The sequence below is a fragment of the Fusarium coffeatum genome, assembly GCF_003316985.1.
Source record: "Fusarium coffeatum strain FIESC_28 chromosome Unknown BRIP53273_contig_123, whole genome shotgun sequence".
Classification (NCBI taxonomy): Eukaryota; Fungi; Ascomycota; class Sordariomycetes; order Hypocreales; family Nectriaceae; genus Fusarium; species Fusarium coffeatum.
The window spans coordinates 23422-40482 of NW_022157916.1; the positions used below are offsets into that span (position 1 = coordinate 23422).

At 48.5% G+C, this 17061-nt stretch overlaps 3 protein-coding genes across 3 annotated transcripts; 2 read left to right on the forward strand and 1 right to left on the reverse strand.

The window, feature by feature from the left end:
* Positions 1-729: 729 nt before the first annotated feature.
* Positions 730-1969, forward strand: FIESC28_05726 (uncharacterized protein; the record flags this gene model as incomplete). Its single annotated transcript, XM_031159871.1, has 3 exons — positions 730-1129; positions 1196-1776; positions 1832-1969. 3 exons carry the CDS (start codon positions 730-732, stop codon positions 1967-1969), a joined length of 1119 nt encoding a protein of 372 aa, XP_031016034.1.
* A 1289-nt stretch (positions 1970-3258) lies between these two features.
* On the forward strand, positions 3259-4610 carry FIESC28_05727 (uncharacterized protein; the record flags this gene model as incomplete). Its single annotated transcript, XM_031159872.1, has 3 exons — positions 3259-3470; positions 3529-4322; positions 4375-4610. 3 exons carry the CDS (start codon positions 3259-3261, stop codon positions 4608-4610), a joined length of 1242 nt encoding a protein of 413 aa, XP_031016035.1.
* Positions 4611-5448: 838 nt separating this feature from the next.
* FIESC28_05728 (uncharacterized protein) lies at positions 5449-7809 on the reverse strand (the record flags this gene model as incomplete). The annotated part of the gene is made up of 1 exon (XM_031159873.1): positions 5449-7809. One exon carries the CDS (start codon positions 7807-7809, stop codon positions 5449-5451), a length of 2361 nt encoding a protein of 786 aa, XP_031016036.1.
* Positions 7810-17061: the final 9252 nt, after the last annotated feature.

The following is a 17061-nucleotide window of genomic DNA, read 5'->3' on the forward strand; positions in this document are numbered from 1 at the left end:
ACCCTTCACCCACTTCACTTACGTTACGCACCTCTCTCTTCTCACCTCACCTTCACCACCTCTTCTTCTCTCTCCCTCTCTCTCCCTCTCCAGCTCCTCGCCCTCCGACCCCGCTCTACTCTCTCATCCTCCTCCTCCTCCTCTTCATCTTCGTTCCCGACTACCCATTACACCAGCTATTGAAGCCTTCTTAACCATACGCCTCCCGCGTATCGTTCAATAGCCCACTCACCCGCCTCCGCCGCCGCTTTCTCAACTGGAGTGCTCGCAACGACCCTTGACCCCGCTATCCCGCTTCGCGTACAAACAACTTGCCGCAGAAAAAAAAACACACTGCACCACCTCTCCATCTTGCTGCCCCCGCCTTCTCCAGCATATTCAACGTCCTCGCAGAACCCCCAGCGTCGACAACAAGGTCAGTAAATTATCTTTCCTCCTGTTGGGCTCTTATAAGAAGCGTTCCTCTTGTTACCTCATGACGTCGGTCATAACATGATGTGTATCCGCGCTTCAAACGTGCGTTGCAAACAAGGACGATCGTCCATATGTATTAGCTTGCGCCTCTAGGCATTCTCACACTCAGACAAAACCGTTGCAAGAGAATGTTCTAACAAATTTACAGAATTGATCAGACCACCCCTGCTCGTCTGTTCTTCTCGACCCCAAACACTTCATCCTCTCGAATCGCTTTTCTGCCTCTACGCTTACCCCGAACAACCTCATAGCAAAATGTCGGCTCCTCAGGATTCCATTCCCGGCAACGGCAGCGACATCCTTGATCAGATGGATCAACTCAGAATGGATGACCGCCTTGGACCTGACGGCGAACCTGCCCCTAAGACGGAGGAGGAGTATGCTCAGGCTCAGCTCACCCTTCGTGCGATCGTCTCTTCCAAAGAAGCCGGTGTCATCATTGGCAAGGGCGGCAAGAATGTCGCCGACCTTAGAGATGAGACTGGCGTCAAGGCTGGTGTCAGCAAAGTCGTGCAAGGTGTTCATGACCGTGTTCTGACCATCACTGGTGGTTGCGACGCTATCTCTCGCGCCTATGCCACTGTCGCTCGCGCTCTGCTGGAAGGTGCACCTGCTATGGGCATGGGAGGCGTTGTACAGAGCAATGGAACTCACCGTGCGTAGATAAACCATTTCACTGGGCGACAAACAATAGTCAAGATTTCGCTAACTAGGGATATAGCCATCAAGCTTCTCATCTCCCACAACCAGATGGGCACCATCATCGGAAGACAAGGTCTCAAGATCAAGCACATTCAAGACGCTTCAGGAGTCCGTATGGTCGCCCAGAAGGAGATGCTCCCTCAGTCTACCGAGAGAATAGTCGAGGTCCAGGGCACTCCTGAAGGCATTCAGCGCGCTATCTGGGAGATCTGCAAGTGCCTGGTCGATGACTGGCAGCGAGGCACCGGTACCGTTCTCTACAACCCTGTTGTTCGCACTCAACCTTCCACTGGTGGAAGCACTAGTGGTGGAACAGGATTCAGCCAGGGCTCTGGCAGAAGTGATTATGGCGGCAGCCCTCGTGTCATGCGAACAGGCAACGGCGCCGATTTTAGCAATGGTAGCTCAAGGCCTTACAACCGCCGCTCTGACTCCGACGCAGCTCTCCGAGGCCCCCCTACTCATGACGAGAATGGTGAGGAGATTCAGACTCAGAACATCAGCATCCCCGCAGATATGGTTGGCTGCATTATTGGACGTGCGGGCAGCAAGATCAGTGAGATCCGAAAGACGTCAGGCGCACGCATTTCCATCGCCAAGGTGAGTTTCTCAGTTTTGAAAGTATTAATCACACGACTGATCATATAAAACTCAGGCACCTCACGATGAGACCGGCGAGCGCATGTTCACCATTATGGGTACTGCCAAGGCCAACGAGTCGGCCCTCTTCCTTCTGTATGAAAATCTAGAGGCGGAGAAGATGCGCCGAAGCCAGCTTCAGGACGCCGAATAGTCGGTTGTTGACTGAAATCTCATTGATTTTTGCTTTTTTTTTCGTGTTCCATACGACTTGCTAAAATAAGTTTTGGCAAGGTGGGCTGGGGCACTCCAGATCTGACTTGCCGCGAGGCTCGTGTTTTCAACAAGGACGATACCAGCTGACAGCATTATGAGCGATTGAAACCACTTGTCCGACCATCAAACTCGTTTCTTTTATTGCTTCCTACCCTTCTCGCTGCCACCACAATATTACCTATGGTTTGACTTGTGTCGATTTCGGCTCGAGCCTCACCTATCGCCTTTTCATCTCTTAAAGCGAACCACGTTCTTTTGCGGCGCAATAACTCGCTACCGAACACTGTAGCCTCGTCTGTATCAGTTTTGCTCGCCGGACTTTTTGGCAATGGCATGCTTCCCCTTCAGAGGAAGGGTTCGTGGTTCTGTAGCGACATGACATAATTCTTCTTATGATCGCTCAACCAAAGCGGCACAGTCCGAAATGGTTATGGCTAATGACATAAAACATCCTCGAAGCCGGTAACGATAGGGACAGCGCAGCTCTCAGGGTCGAGAAGAGTACAACGTGACTCCTCTCTACAATCTCTACTCACACTTCGCGTCACCTTCCCCTCTCTTTCACCTCGCACAACTGTTTCTATCTCTCACAACCTCGGATCCCGACTTTGTCACTCGACCCGCGCCTCCCATCTTATCGCTCACATAATTCCCACATCACTCATCGCTCTCACATACACCCCTGACATTAACTACACTGGCTCACCCATTGTGTATTCAGTCCCTTGCGACCCAATACCCATGTTAAATAGCTCTTAATTCCATGTCGGAATCTTAAAGGATATTCTTAACTAGGGTGGATTTAGCTTGGGCAAACAGCCGTCAAATAAAACCGAAATCATGAGCATAAAGCTATCAATCTATCAATTAAAGTGAAATAGTACTCCTGTCATGTAATGCTGAGGGAACTCAATCGTAGTATCTAAGGCTGGTGGGAACTAACTCAGCCACTAAATGGACCCTTAGATGTGGCTGTGGTCTTTTCGGTGGGGCGTCGATCTCATGGTCTGAATTGAAGCCAACTTGTCAGTTTCATCATGGAAACATTGGTTGATTAAATTATCCTTTTTCCCGGCTCATTTCTCTTTTTTTCCTTCTTTCGTTCCTTGTCTCTTCGTTCACTCCTTAACAAATATACTAGATCAGGCCGGTTCATTTCTGAGCTCTCAATATTGTCCCCGCACCTCCTTTCTACGTTCTTTAATACATATTCTCGAACTCCTGAGGATGGCGCGCTCCAAGCAACCAGCCATCAAGCGCGAAGCTTCGTCCGAGTTCTTTAACAAGACAACCGCAACATGGGAGGATACTGATAAGTCGCAAAAGGGCGCTTCTAATGCAAACATTGTGAACAAAACAGTTGATGCCATGCCAGCCTCCGCGCAAGAAGCCGGGGTCTTGCAGCTTGTTATCGCCGTTGCGGGTATCTATGCTTCATTGTAGGTTGACTCTTCCCAATGTCCTCAGTTCAATTACTGATTTCGTCATTGCGAATAGCCTCACTTGGGCTTATCTTCAAGAGAAGCTTACTACAAAGCCTTATGGCCCTGCCGATGCACCGGAAGTCTGGCACTTCCCCGTCTTCCTCAATACCATTCAGTCCGTCTTCGCTGCCATTGTAGGCGCCGTCTACCTCTACGCCTCGACCCCCCGAAATGCCTCCGTCCCTCCCGTCATTCCCTCGCGCCGCATCCTTGCGCCTCTCGCCCTCGTCGCCATTACTAGCAGTCTTGCCAGTCCCTTCGGCTACGCGTCCCTGGCCCATATCGACTACATCACCTTCCTCCTTGCCAAGAGCTGCAAGCTGCTACCTGTTATGTTCCTTCACATCACCGTCTTCCGTCGCCGTTACCCTCTGTACAAGTACCTTGTTGTTGCGGCCGTGACCCTCGGCGTGGCTGTTTTTACTCTTCACTCTGGAAAGAAGAAGGGCAGCAAGGTTCGCTCCGATGATGCGAGCACGGGTTGGGGTCTCTTGCTGCTCGGCATCAACCTCTTGTTCGACGGCTTGACCAACAGTACCCAGGACCACATCTTCCAGACTTTCCGACCGTACTCTGGACCTCAGATGATGTGCGCCAATAACATTATGAGCACCATTGTTACGGGCGCTTACTTGATTGTAAGCCCTTGGTTGGTCGCCACAGGCCTCGGAGAGTGGTTCGGCATGGATGTTGCTGGTAACGCGGGCGAGCTCAAGGCTGCATTGGACTTTATGGCTCGTTATCCCGCTGTCTGGAAGGATGTCCTTGGTTTCGCTGCTTGTGGTGCCGTTGGCCAAGTATTCATCTGTAAGTCTTGATCAATCTTGTTCTTGTGATTGCCGGCTAATATGTTGTGAAGTCTATACCCTTTCCACCTTCTCTTCAGTCCTGCTGGTAACTGTCACGGTCACTCGAAAGATGTTTACCATGATTCTGTCAGTCCTCGCGTTTGGCCATCGCCTCACGCAGATGCAGTGGCTAGGTGTCGCACTTGTCTTTGGCGGCATTGGTGTCGAAGCTGGAATTGCGCGACAGGAGAAGATGGCGAAAGAGGCCGCCAAGAAGGCTCAGCAGAGCGGAAAGAAGGAACTGTAAAGAAATCAGTTGAGTTGTGTAGTAAACTACGTGTTGAGATTGGCAAGGATTTTGCTGGTATAAATCGAGCCGAGTGGGTGTTAGACAGAATGTCTTGCCAGACTCGCTATTCGATAGAGCATCAGATTAAACTTAGACAGATAGAGATGATACAAGACATGTCACGTAAAGTTGGAGCAAAGAATGTGAGAATCCATTGAGATTGTCACTATGTAGCTCCTCCATAAACTGGTCTGGCTGTTCCAAGACCTGTTTCTTCCTAAACGCCCTGCTGCTATAGCCCAAGACAGCAACTCGTCTTTCCCAGCCATAGCCTCATGCCCTTTCCCTGACGGGGTATTTGAGCCCTCCGCATGTTTCCCACAGGGGGTTCCATAAACCATACGCCACTCCGTTTTGTTGTCCAAAATGGACAAAGAGAAACCAAAAATATAAATGAAACAAGATGACAAGACAGGATGTCTTTGTCTATATTACACTAGGTCATCGTGGAACCATCCGACGCCATGCGCTGTGCGTTACTGAAAATAGCGAAGGTCTGTGTGTTGAAGAGGTAACGATTGAATAACATGGGTGACAAAGAAGATGTATTTTGATATTTGCGTATCGTCGTGCGGATAGTCAAAGGAATATCCGGGATCGAGGGTCGGATTAAGTGCAGTCAACATATCCGCCCCATTGCTCAAAAAGATAAACGCCCTGAAATGCTGAGTTCACATAGTTGTGTAGCGAGTGTTGAGATTATAAAAGAAATTTCAGACGAGACAATCGTCTCTTTTTCTTCCCTTAGGAAGTTGATTCGTTCGACTTTGAAACAAGACACTATAGTCAAGCTTCGTTATAAGAGATCATCAATTGATCTAATTATAGGTGCCTCACCCTTAGTGGGTGGACTCCTCGGGTCCGCGACAACTGGGGGTCTTCCGAATGTTGAGAAAGGATCGCGAGGGAACATGCCTGCTCGAGGGGAGAACAGGCCTTGACCCGGAGTTGGTGGGCTTTCCACAAACCGCATACCGGCAACCTCAGGCATATCGTGAAGCGGGTTGTTGGTCATTGTCTCTGCTCTGGGTGACAGTAAGGCATCGTCTTCTGGGTACGAGCCTGGAAGAGCTATTGTCCTTTGAAAAGGTGTATCGTTGAATTTCATTTCAGCCGGCGCTGGGTTGAATCTGGGGAAAGACATAGTCTGAAAACCGAAGCTCGCTTGCGAAGGGAATCCCGGGGATGGAGGTGGCTTCATAGCTGAGTCCATCATGGGAGATGGGGCCAGGTTCGAGGGGGCCAAGGTGGCTTGCGCTTCGCCCTGACTTGAAACTGGCCTCTTGGGCATATCGCCAAGCTTGAAAGGATTCAGCTTTTCAGAGGAGCGTTGCTCAACCTCATCCTTCCACGTACATGTGGGTGGGGCAGACGCTGGACCTGGTGAAACAGGCCGAGGCCCAGGTGTCGAGTTGCCTCTGAGCCGAGTAGGGCTGGAACTGAGGTTTGATTGTTGGGCGTCCTCGCCTTGTGTCGGAAGAGGTGCAGTCTGAGGTTCCTTGGGACCGATGTCAATGGCGTTGGCGGACAGGGTCAGTCTGTGCTTAGAAGGCTTGCGACCAGGTCGAGGGCGGTTAGAAGGTTGGGCCGTGCGCTTTGTTGACACTTCCTTCTGGAAGTCCTGCAACGAGTACATGAGCTTCATGTTTGGGCTGATCCATTGGCTCTTGGCTTGAGCCGCATAGTAGGCATCGTTAACAGTGAGTTCGGGTTTCTGAAATAGACCATAGGCAATAATCAAACTGGCAGATCGGCTAGCACCCTGTTGACAGTGAATGAGCACACGCTTGCCAGCCTTGGTTCGGCTATCGATCACGTTGCACAGGTTCATGAGATCCGGCGCAATGTCTGTGTTGTGGTCCCAAGGAATGTGAATGTACTCAGGCTCCTGGAACTGGAAGGCCTTGGGGGTTGTTGGTGTCTCGGCTGATTCTTCACCTTGGGGATACTCCCAGGCTGTCATGAAGCTGGCTGTTGACACGGCAGTGTCGGGCTCAGCGATCGACATAGGGCGTCGCGTAGCCCTGCGAACTTCGAAGGGGTTGTTGACTTCCCTGGCGCAGTTAATGACCACATCAAAGCGTGCTGCCTCGTCCGCTGTGGGCTCTGAGTAAAGAAACACATTGTCGTCGTAGATAGCAATTGGGCCATCAGGATACCCGGGGGTCTTCATGTCCTCGTTGTTCTCATTGTCGCGGTAGGGATCGTCGTCCCGGATGGCCATCTGAGTGCGAATAGGTGAATCCTCTTCCGTGATCGCAGAATGAATGGTAGTTGGCTTCAAGATTGACTTAGATGGGCGCAACACCTCTGAGAGTCCAGACTCGTTTCGCTCCAGTACCTTAGGAAAAGTCATACCGCCGGGTGGACCAAATGTCGCTGACTTGAGACCAGAAGACATGTGGGGGGAGGAGCAAGAATGCTTCAGAGCTCGACGCTGAAGCATTGGCATAGCTGGCGAAGGGGGGACTTCGAGAGTGGTCTTGTGAGTTAGGTCAGAAGTGTTTGTGTTCAAACTCAACTGGCTGGGCTTTCTTCTCATAGCAGGAATCGTAGGTTTGATAAATGATGGAGAAGCTGGCTCAGACACTAGCGAGATATTGGTTGTAGAAGTCGAAACAGCAAATGGAGGCTGAATGGAAAGACCCTTCATATTGCGTCCCCGTCGAGGCGAGGGCGATGTCATGGGTCGCTGTAGCCGAGGTGGCTCGCTCAACATAGTACTGCTGCCGGTATTGTAATTCATGTTGATGCTGCTGTTGACACCCAGATTGCCAAAGCTGGTGGCAGGGAAGTTGTTGAGTGGAATGAGATTCATTGGAGAATCGGGGGAAGATGAGGGAGACGCATCTGACAAAGGCGAAGAATCGGTTGTAGAAAGCGTTGTAGTAGGTGATGAGTCGGCAGACTCAGAGGTTTGTGTTGATGTGCTGTCATGGTGCTTGTGAGTTGGGTCGACAGGCATCATGCTCGGGGCAAGGCCATGCTGATGAGAGGGACCCATCATGCCAGGTCGCTTAGTGTCCATGTCGACAAACTTTGTGTCGACGAGTGTGACAGTGTCTTGGTCTGCCATAGTCTCGGCATCCAGGTCAAATACTGTCATAAATGGCGGTATTTGATCCTCGTACACTCTCCTGTCTGTAACTGACGGCATGTTTTGGTGGTTTAGTGAGTTATTCTGTGTGCGCAAAGAGTCGGAGCAGATCTTGAGACCAAGTATAGTCTCGCCGTCTGCGCGGTTGAGTTGGTTTGGAGGGTTAGTGCTGAGCGTTGAAACCACAAGTTGGAGACCGGTTGGTGTAAGTGTTGTTGAAATTATTTGTAAGGATTTAGAGAATTGAGCAGCCAGCAATAATTAATCCAATGTGAGAAACGAATGGTTTTCCAGGTCGCGGTGCGATCGAGAACAGGTCAAGTCGGTCGTTCGATGGTCAGCGCAGCTGATCCTGTCGCTGAGCTTTGCCGGGTGGTGGGCAGTGCTCGGTAAAAACGCACGCAATATTCTTCCTCGACTGATGGACGAGAAGATGGAGAAGAAAAAAAGATGCTCTTGGTGAGAAACAAATCGCGAGCTGGGACGATAGAATCAATCGAGAAAGAAGCTACTGTCGAATCTAGCGTGTAGCAGGGAGAACAAGTTAAGGAACGAGCCCAAATGAAGTGAGACAAAGAACTGGCGCCTCGACGATAGATAGGTAGATAGCGGCAGGGCAGGGCTGCGTGCGAAAGTGGCGCTGTCAGAGTCGCGAGATCATTATTTCCCTTTACTAGGGAGACCGAGTCGTCGTTCGAGGAGGAGAGGTTATATCAGACGTCTTGGACTGGTCTGGAGGAGGGTGAAGGGAAAGGCAAAAGAGAAGAAGATTGAAATTGAAGATCGAAGTGAGGAGAGAAGTGAGAGAGAAAGACGAGAGGAAGAGTAATGAAGTGGAGGGGAGTGTGAGACAGAGCGAGGACGTCTTGGGATTGGATTGGATTGAGTTTAGCTTCTGGGGGAGAACTAGCTCAGACTGCCATGGGGGGTGTGCGTAAAAGCAGTAAGTAGCAAGTAGCAAGTAGCAAGCAGCAAGCAGCCCAGCCCAGCCCAGGCGCTACCGGCGTACCTACTGTATGTATACTCGCTAACGACACAGTACATGCAAGCTTGCCCGGCTTACAGGGCCTGTCATAGGTAAAGTCAGCTGCCTGGTGGAGGCTCAAGGCCCTGCAAAAGGAGACCGAGCGCTGCCGACATAGCAACGGCGGCACCTAAAACAATTATTGAAGCATCCAGTCCAATCCAAGCCAATCCAGGGAAGTCTAATCCGGCCACAGCTGTACTTCCTTACCCAGGCTCTGAGTTGTAATTCAATATGGTGAACTGCAGACGGCGGCAACCTTTCTGTTTTCGCGACATGAAACAATCATACGCCTGGAATAGGCGACACTGAATGCGCTTGAGTAGCGGCAACTGCTGTGTGCGTGTGCGTGTGTAGATTATCTGCACGTGAAGAGAACCTAACGTAACGGAAGCAGAAGTAAGGAAACATGCGTGAGATGAGATGAAATGAGATCCTTAACCCCAACAATGGCACAAGAATCAAGAACAGCATCCATACGAAGCATGCACAACTACCCGGTCTGCCGGTATTGAGAACAATCGACAGCAAGTTCAGTACAATATTAGTCTAGATCTTCAGTAAAGCTGTGGTTATGAGTATTGCATCGAATATTGATTGTCGTGATGACTGGCCCTCAGGGTGTCATAAGAATTGGGCCCCGGAGCATGAGAGACGAAATAATTTGATCACCTTATGCCAGCTTAGGCTAGCATTTAGACTACTTTATTTCTGTAGCCTGAGTCTTGGAGGACATTTCTTCTGACACCCGCCTGCTGGTCAAATCGAGTCCTGCTTCCTGTGTCACTCCCTTGCCAGATGGCTACGGTGTCCAATAAGATGCAGAGGCTCGAATTAAACAAGGCCGGCTAGAACGCCTGAGAAGACCCAACTGAATTGCAATGAAGCGATGAGCAATCCCCATCTCATCATGGATCTTGCAGCTCTTTTCGCTCTCGTTAGGTTGCGTCGCTCTGCTCTGATTTGGGTGACTGCGAACAGAATGGGGCGAGCAGCTTCGAGGGCGCTACAACGAACCACTCACAAGTCATCTTAGCGGTTCCAAGCTAGCCACGGCTGTAAAGTCTGCTTTCTGAGTGGAGGACTCCCTGCACGAAACGCATCGGGGGTCCTAAATATAGATCTCGAGCAACACTCTGCAGCACTTCACAGCATGGAAGGCGCCTACGGCTAGCCAATCACAAGACCGGAACCAAATTGGGACTTGAGAGTTGCAGAACAAGGGGAGGGCAGGAGGGGGGCGGGGTGTGTTGGAACTTGGAAGTCGCGACGCCAGGACAAGGTCGAGGATTTAAATTTAAACCGCTGGCGTTAGGTACCTCCTTCCATGTCTACAGCAGAGCATGCACTGTGCTGTACCACTTTTGATGGCTACAACTCTACTCTACCTACAGCACCTACGGCACTGAATAGAAAACTTTACTGGCTATCAGCATAAGAGACAAAATAATTCAAGCATCTTATGCCTTTTTCAGACCATTCTTTGGATCATCTGTTTCCGTCATCCCCGGCACATGTCTCAGGTTTTCTGCTGCTGCTGCTCTCTCTCTAGCTACGATAAGTTAGTAGCAATGAGGTGCTTGCTTCCTCAATATGGATCGTTCTCTAACAATAATAATGGGTAATTTGCGATTGACCAACGATGGGGCTCCGGCTATGGGTCAGGTCAGGGCTATCAGAGATCTTGACCTTTTAGGAAACGATAGACAAGCGCGGGCTCGCTCAGTCAATCAGGAGTTATGAAAGACAGGTTCACTCGAGATTCCAACGTTTGGTGATATGCAGATCACCAGCTACCAGTACCGTTTTAATTCTATTCTGACCTAAGACTAATTTGTCATTCAGGCTCCTCCAATATAACCGACTCTGGACTTTTGTTATGTAGGTAGGGCTGCAGCTCTTGAGGAATTCCATCACTGACTTTCTTTGATAACTTACTATCTCTATACCTAGGTAGGTATCATTCTCAACCGCTGTAAAAGCGCCAAGTGCACGCCACTTCGTAACGCCGTTGCCGGTCTACTGTACCTAGGGAAAGAAAAGGGCGAGGAAGAAGCCTGGCCTCACCCCGGCCCGTCGCAACCCCGTTGTCCGTGATTCGGCCATCCTTTTTGCGTCACAGGTGGACAAGGGGTCCTCTGTAACCTCTCTGCAACTGCCACTGCGTGTTAGAGAACAGGCGCTCATCAAGTTCAGACGGGGGAGAAAGGGGGGCCCCTGTTCCTCCACCGTCAACTAACGTTACTGCGCCTGGCCCTGTCCAATCCAGTCCTGTCCTGTCCTGTTCAAATGTTGCCGTACGGGGCCGAATCCTACCAGAATCAAAGGTGCACTGGCTACCATCTGGTCATGGTCAATGTTGCTCGCTGGCCGGGCAGCAAGGAAGTAAGCGGCGTCATAAAAACTGGAACTGGATACGATCGAAACACGGGACACTCTCGCGTGGCCTTTGTTTGGAGTGTAAGGAGCCGAGCGCTAGAGCCTAGAATCTAATAATGCCCAGAACCCAGCAGGACCCAGAACTCAGAGGCTGAGGGCGACGAAAACTTGACTCCAGGCAAGTAAAGAACCAGAATAGATCCTGGTCAACTGACCTCCAGTACTATTTTCGTATTCTTGGAGTCTCTCGAGGAGTCGAGAGCTTTGCTGTTTGGTCACGTTGAAAGTTGAAAGCTGAAAGTTGAAACTGACTGTTAGAGGCCTCGTGGCTTAGCTTCGGCTTGCGCCACTGCGGCGTCTCCTCAGTCTCCATTTCTATTCTCGGCCAACTTGAGTCGAGACACCTCGGCTTATAGAGACGTCGGTATAGGCTACAGAGAGCAAGACTTGCGAAAGAGAGAGATGAATGTTCTGTTCCTAGACCAGGCTAGGGCTGCTGAGGTTGCGTTGGTGGAGACATCCAAGAGATTAACGACATATATTATTCACATGTCTCTACTACAACATAATACGATAAATTACCTATCTTTATCGGTCTTAGAGTTGACTAGTAGAGCAGACCCTTGAGAACTTGGGATATCTGTGCTCTTCTCGCCACGTTATTGACATTCATTACCCAGCAATGAGTTAGAGAGTGTGTGTGACCGTGCTGGAGCTAGACTGCCTTGGTAGTTATTTCCCACCGGTATGTCAAGTTCATATGGATTAATTACCGTACAGTATCTTATAGAGGGCACTAAGAAGAATACCCTTCAGCCACTTACCGTAGATAGTAAGGTAATCATAATCCTAGGTGGTTTGGTCAGACTCAGAAACACACCGGGCCGCAGTTTTTCTCTGGCTAGCCTCCTTCTGACGGCAGATCAGAAAAAAAAAGAGTGGTTCTCATGTTCTGAAACCCCTGGCTTTAGTCTCTCTAGTCTCTAGTGTCTGTGAGGAATGGAAACGGGAAAAACCCAGAGCCCCATCGAGTTTCAGCTTTTTCCCTCTTGTCCTTTTCCAAAGACCAAAGACGATCAGTGACCAGTGATCACCTGCCATATGCAGCTATAAGAAGAAAAAGAAAAAAAAACTTGATCAGACCGCTTGCTAGGGAAAACGGAAACGGCACAGCAGAAAAGTCTTTCTCAAATACGATTGGCTGTATGCACGTCAAATTGCTCGAGGGGCGATGGTTGCAACCCACATGGCTATCGAATCCTTTTTTTAGCTTCTTTCTTGCATTCATTCATTCAGAGTTCCCTTCAAATATTCTACAGTGTCATTCTGGTACATACGTACTACTACGCGCTAGAAGTCGATCCGTAGCTAAAAAGAACAGTAACGCAATCTACCCCTGCAGGGTTCCTGGGTTCGTCCACACTGCTGGCATCGTGTCCTGCCTTTGTAGGCAGTTGGGTCAGTGATAGTCATAGAGTTTGAGAGACAAAAGGAAATTCGATCCGTTCCTTTGGCGTGGTTCACCTGAATGTTGCAGCGCATATGTATGGATACTGTATAATGGATCCTCTGTCTAGGACCCGAGAGTAGAGTAGTCAGTACAGTAAATACATAACTGAGTGAGGCGGGTCTCGATCTGAAACGAGACTCTCTCAGTCCCCATTGCAAGGTTTGCTTTGCCCTCCAACTACGTAGCAGCTTCTTGATCGTCCCGTGAATCCTTCTCCTCTTACACGTACGCAGGTCTAAGCCATCACATCACAAGCCCCCTGAGAAAGATGAACAACAATCCAGACCGCAACTCAACTCCTTGTAGCCGCGACTGCGCTTGTTTCGTATCCTATGTATGGATGAATGGCTGTGCTGTGTTGCGACCTCAAACTTGCCGCCCGCTTGAGCATTTATCCCAGCAGCAAAATTGAAAACTCCCCTGAGAGCTGTTACTCGCTAGACCAGACTCCAGTCACTCTTGAGACGAAAATACCATATACCACACACTAACCCTTATCCTCGTCCCTGTATCACGTGTCGCTAATCATGGTTTTGAAACTGTAATTTCCTTCGGCATAGGTAAGGATCTCTGATATAGCTGCAGTACGTACGGCAACTAAACCACTTAGTATTATATCTCCGTTTTTATTTTATTTTTGCTTTTTGCTTTTCCTTGAGTAAGTCTATAAGAACTTTTCAGTCCAATATTCTTATTTAGCCTCGGTTCTGTATTGACCGACTCTTACGTATATCATGACATGCTGGTTGCTTAATATACGGGAATTGTTTTGGAAAGATATCCGTACTAATTATAATTACTTGTTGCATCTATCAGGGGAGATAGAGATAGGCTGCAGTTGAGTTGTCTTTCTTGAGTCATTCTTCAACAAATATATTGAGTCATTCATTGCTTTTGTCCTGTTCGCATAGTTTATTTCACGAATGGGTCGTTTACGTTGTATTGCCCAGATATTCCCCAGGGTCTGATGGCACCATCTAACTGTGCCAATATAATGTCCCCTGCGTGTCTAAATGATATGTGATCAACCTTGATCCTTTCCGGTCCGTACTGTAGGGACGGCAGCAGCAGATGCAGCCATAGTTGTTCCGTGCAAGGATGTACGATCACTATGTTTCAGGTTGATGGTGAAGACGGACGCTTACCGTATTACTGTACACAAGGTAACACTGATCCATCTGATCAAATCTTGGCCACCTACCTATACGTGTATTCCTGACTCTATATCCGCTGGTTTTGATATTTGTTGGGGAACCTAATTCACACTTGCAGATGGATAGTTTCTGTTTAGGACAGGGTAGCTAGATATAGACAACATTGCGTAGAACCAAGCCTATACTATATTTCCTGTAGTTGATAATGGGCACATAGAATAGACGTGTATAGTCAAGACTAGATTTTTATTGTTACCATACCAACCAACTCTCATATACGTGTGCGTAGCTCATCCCCGGACTTTGTTATGTTTCATACATAGGTAGGTTAGCATCGTGAGATAGGTCACAAGTTTCATCTGGCGCAAAAAGCAAAATAACCACAGATCACAACCTTTACTTTATTTTAGGTGTGCTAAGGAAAGCGTGAAGATTCTAGCGTGAAGCCTTAGTTAGTGTCATAAGTGACAGAATCAGTGTTGTTGTCCAGACTTGCCGCGTGAACTGTGACGTACAACTGGGTTCTGGCGTGTCTTGTATGAACTTGCAAGTTCTAAGGTCACTTGACAAGATGGGAAGTAAAGGACTTTCAGTATCGTAATCTCTTGGTTCTTGTTTGCCTTGTTCTGTTCTTCGTAGTATATCGTAGTACTTGTCTGTGCAAGCTTTCGACATGTGCAGTCGTAGTGTAGATGATATGTTCACGACATTGGTTGTTTGGTGCCAATTTTGGTCACCCAAAGGCGACATGAACACATGAAAGGAAGGATTGAATCAAGTAGCCCAAAGCATCTGAGTCACATCGAATCCCTCGTTGAGATACTTTTGTTCTGACTTTACCAACTTGTATCTGCACCTCTTGGGCCTGGCCTGTCGTTGCCTTAGGGTAGGCTATTTTAAGTCTTCCAGGTGACTGCACAACGTTATGAGAAGGCTCTGTAAGGTCTGCACGATGGATTTGAGAAGCCATTCCTCCGTGAAATGATACATTGTGTTAGTTGCAAAAGGTTCTGAAATTAGAAAATATCGCGAAGGAAGTTTGTTGTGGTGACACCGGAGTTCTCATCGTTTCCTAGTCATATTATCACGACAACTTGGCCTGTGAACAAAGATGAGACAGTGAGGGCAGAACACCATAAACAAACGAGTAGAAGTTGCTAAAATAACAACCAAGTCCCCAGTTTTGAGAACTGAAGGCGTTATCCTGGTGTCTTTGGCTCGAGTGACCACACCGTATGGTAGCCATGAGCCACCATCAACGATCAGCTTCCATCACCAGGCTAGCAAAGACTACATGTGGATTTACATGAGAGCAGTGAAAGTCAGCTGGGCTCCACGAGTAAGGTCGGTTTTCTGTTACTTAATAAATATTTCTTTTGCAACGCCCATCACCTATCATGGCACCAGGCACATGCTATTAGAACTTCACTAAGAGATATGCAGCAATTCAACGACCCGGGACAAGTGTATTCATGATGCTCTTTGATCACCTGCAGGTCGTTCTCATATACTGTTCAAAGAAGCAATGGCAGAGTTCTCTGTCAAATATGGACTTAAATTGTGCTATGTCTTGGTTATCTACTTCCAACTTGGTGGGTTCAAGAGCGACATAATAACCGTTCGGACCTTAATGATTTCTCAACAGTAGAGATAAGAGTAAAATGATCCAATGGTGCCATAGAGTCATCGTATCAGTACCAGAACCTTATCAACTTGACGATATAGAGGTTCAGTTCACCAACATGATATCAACAGTTTGCCATATTCAGTAATAAACCAAGAGGAAGAGGAAGAGGAAGAGGAAACAAGCGAAACACATTGGGAACATTTGAAAGTTTGCAAGTCTTGATAAGTGACGAGTAGTAGATGAAGATTGTCTGGCGTTAATATTGTTCTGATTTGGAGACTGATGTACACTCGCTCAAAAGGAAGACCCGGAAGCATTCTCCAATGGCGAATGGCTGTCGAGGAGTTTACATGCAGCCAGACAAATAAGGTATAAGACGACACGCAAAGTGATGTGTTCTTGCGTTGGATTAAAGAACTGCAGCCATGTTTCTGGTTGAGTCTGCGTCTTCAAGACGACCTTCATCCAACGATGTCCTTCACAGCATCACCCTAGGAGGCAAGCGCACAAGAGAAACAATTTGAGTAACACCACGTACTTGGTCTTTGCGCTAGTGGTGCACATGAACACGGCAGAAAACCGCGCTTGCATTTGTCCAGTGACCTTATTATTGGTTAGCAGTTGTCTACTGTATAGTATGAGAGTTAGGAGGCAGGTGAGTAACAGAAGAAATGTCCTAAGGCTTAGGCTACCAAAATAAAGTAGCCTAAAAGCTTCTCTAAACTACCAAAAGATGACTAAATCATTTCATCTCTTCTGCTTATGACGGTCGATTCTTCTGACACCCGGCGGGGCGGGTAACAGTGTATCAGTATCCGTAAATGCTCCTTGGATCTGCATAGTTAGTTACCAGTAGCGAAATGATAGTCCGAAGCCTCGAATAACTAGGTTACTTCAGCTTATAATACTTAGTAGGCGAAGGGCACGGCCGGCCTTTTAATCGGAGGAAAAAATCGCTCAGCTGCTGGTTACTATGGTGAGGATGTAGCCTTGTTTGACGGCCGTTGAAGGTATTCGCAGCAAGGACAAGGGAATGGCAGTAAGATAAGATGTCCATCCTTGCTAACCACCACGACACAGCTTTTGAGGGCTGGAGAGAACAAATCGCCAAACTCAGACGCGGAATCTTTTCTCTCTGTTGGTGGAACTCGGCACAACGTTGTACTGTACCCGTTTACCACGACTGTTAAGTGTCATGCTAAGAGAGACGTGTGCGAACCAGATGCATGATTTGACAGACAATCAACAGTCTGGTGGTATTTGTTTGCTTTTGCTTGGAGATGTCAGTACCACAGAACCTAGACGGGACAAATACAACCCCAGAGCCTCTGTTTCAGCACAAGGATAGGGGATCCTCAAGGTCAGGGTCTGTCAAACCAATTGCGGGATCAGCTATCCATGGCGCAATGAGCTATTCCTTGTTCAGCTGGTAGCCAGGAATCATGTTCCGTTTAACGTTAGGTTGACGGACGGTTGAATCCAACGGTGGCCTTTGCTCTCGCTTAAGGGGAACGACAAGGGATGTGAGTTGCATTCGATAAGAAAAGAGATTGAGATTGAGATGGGGATAGTAATTAACTGCAGTGGACATCCATGGGATGTATGTACAAATACGGGT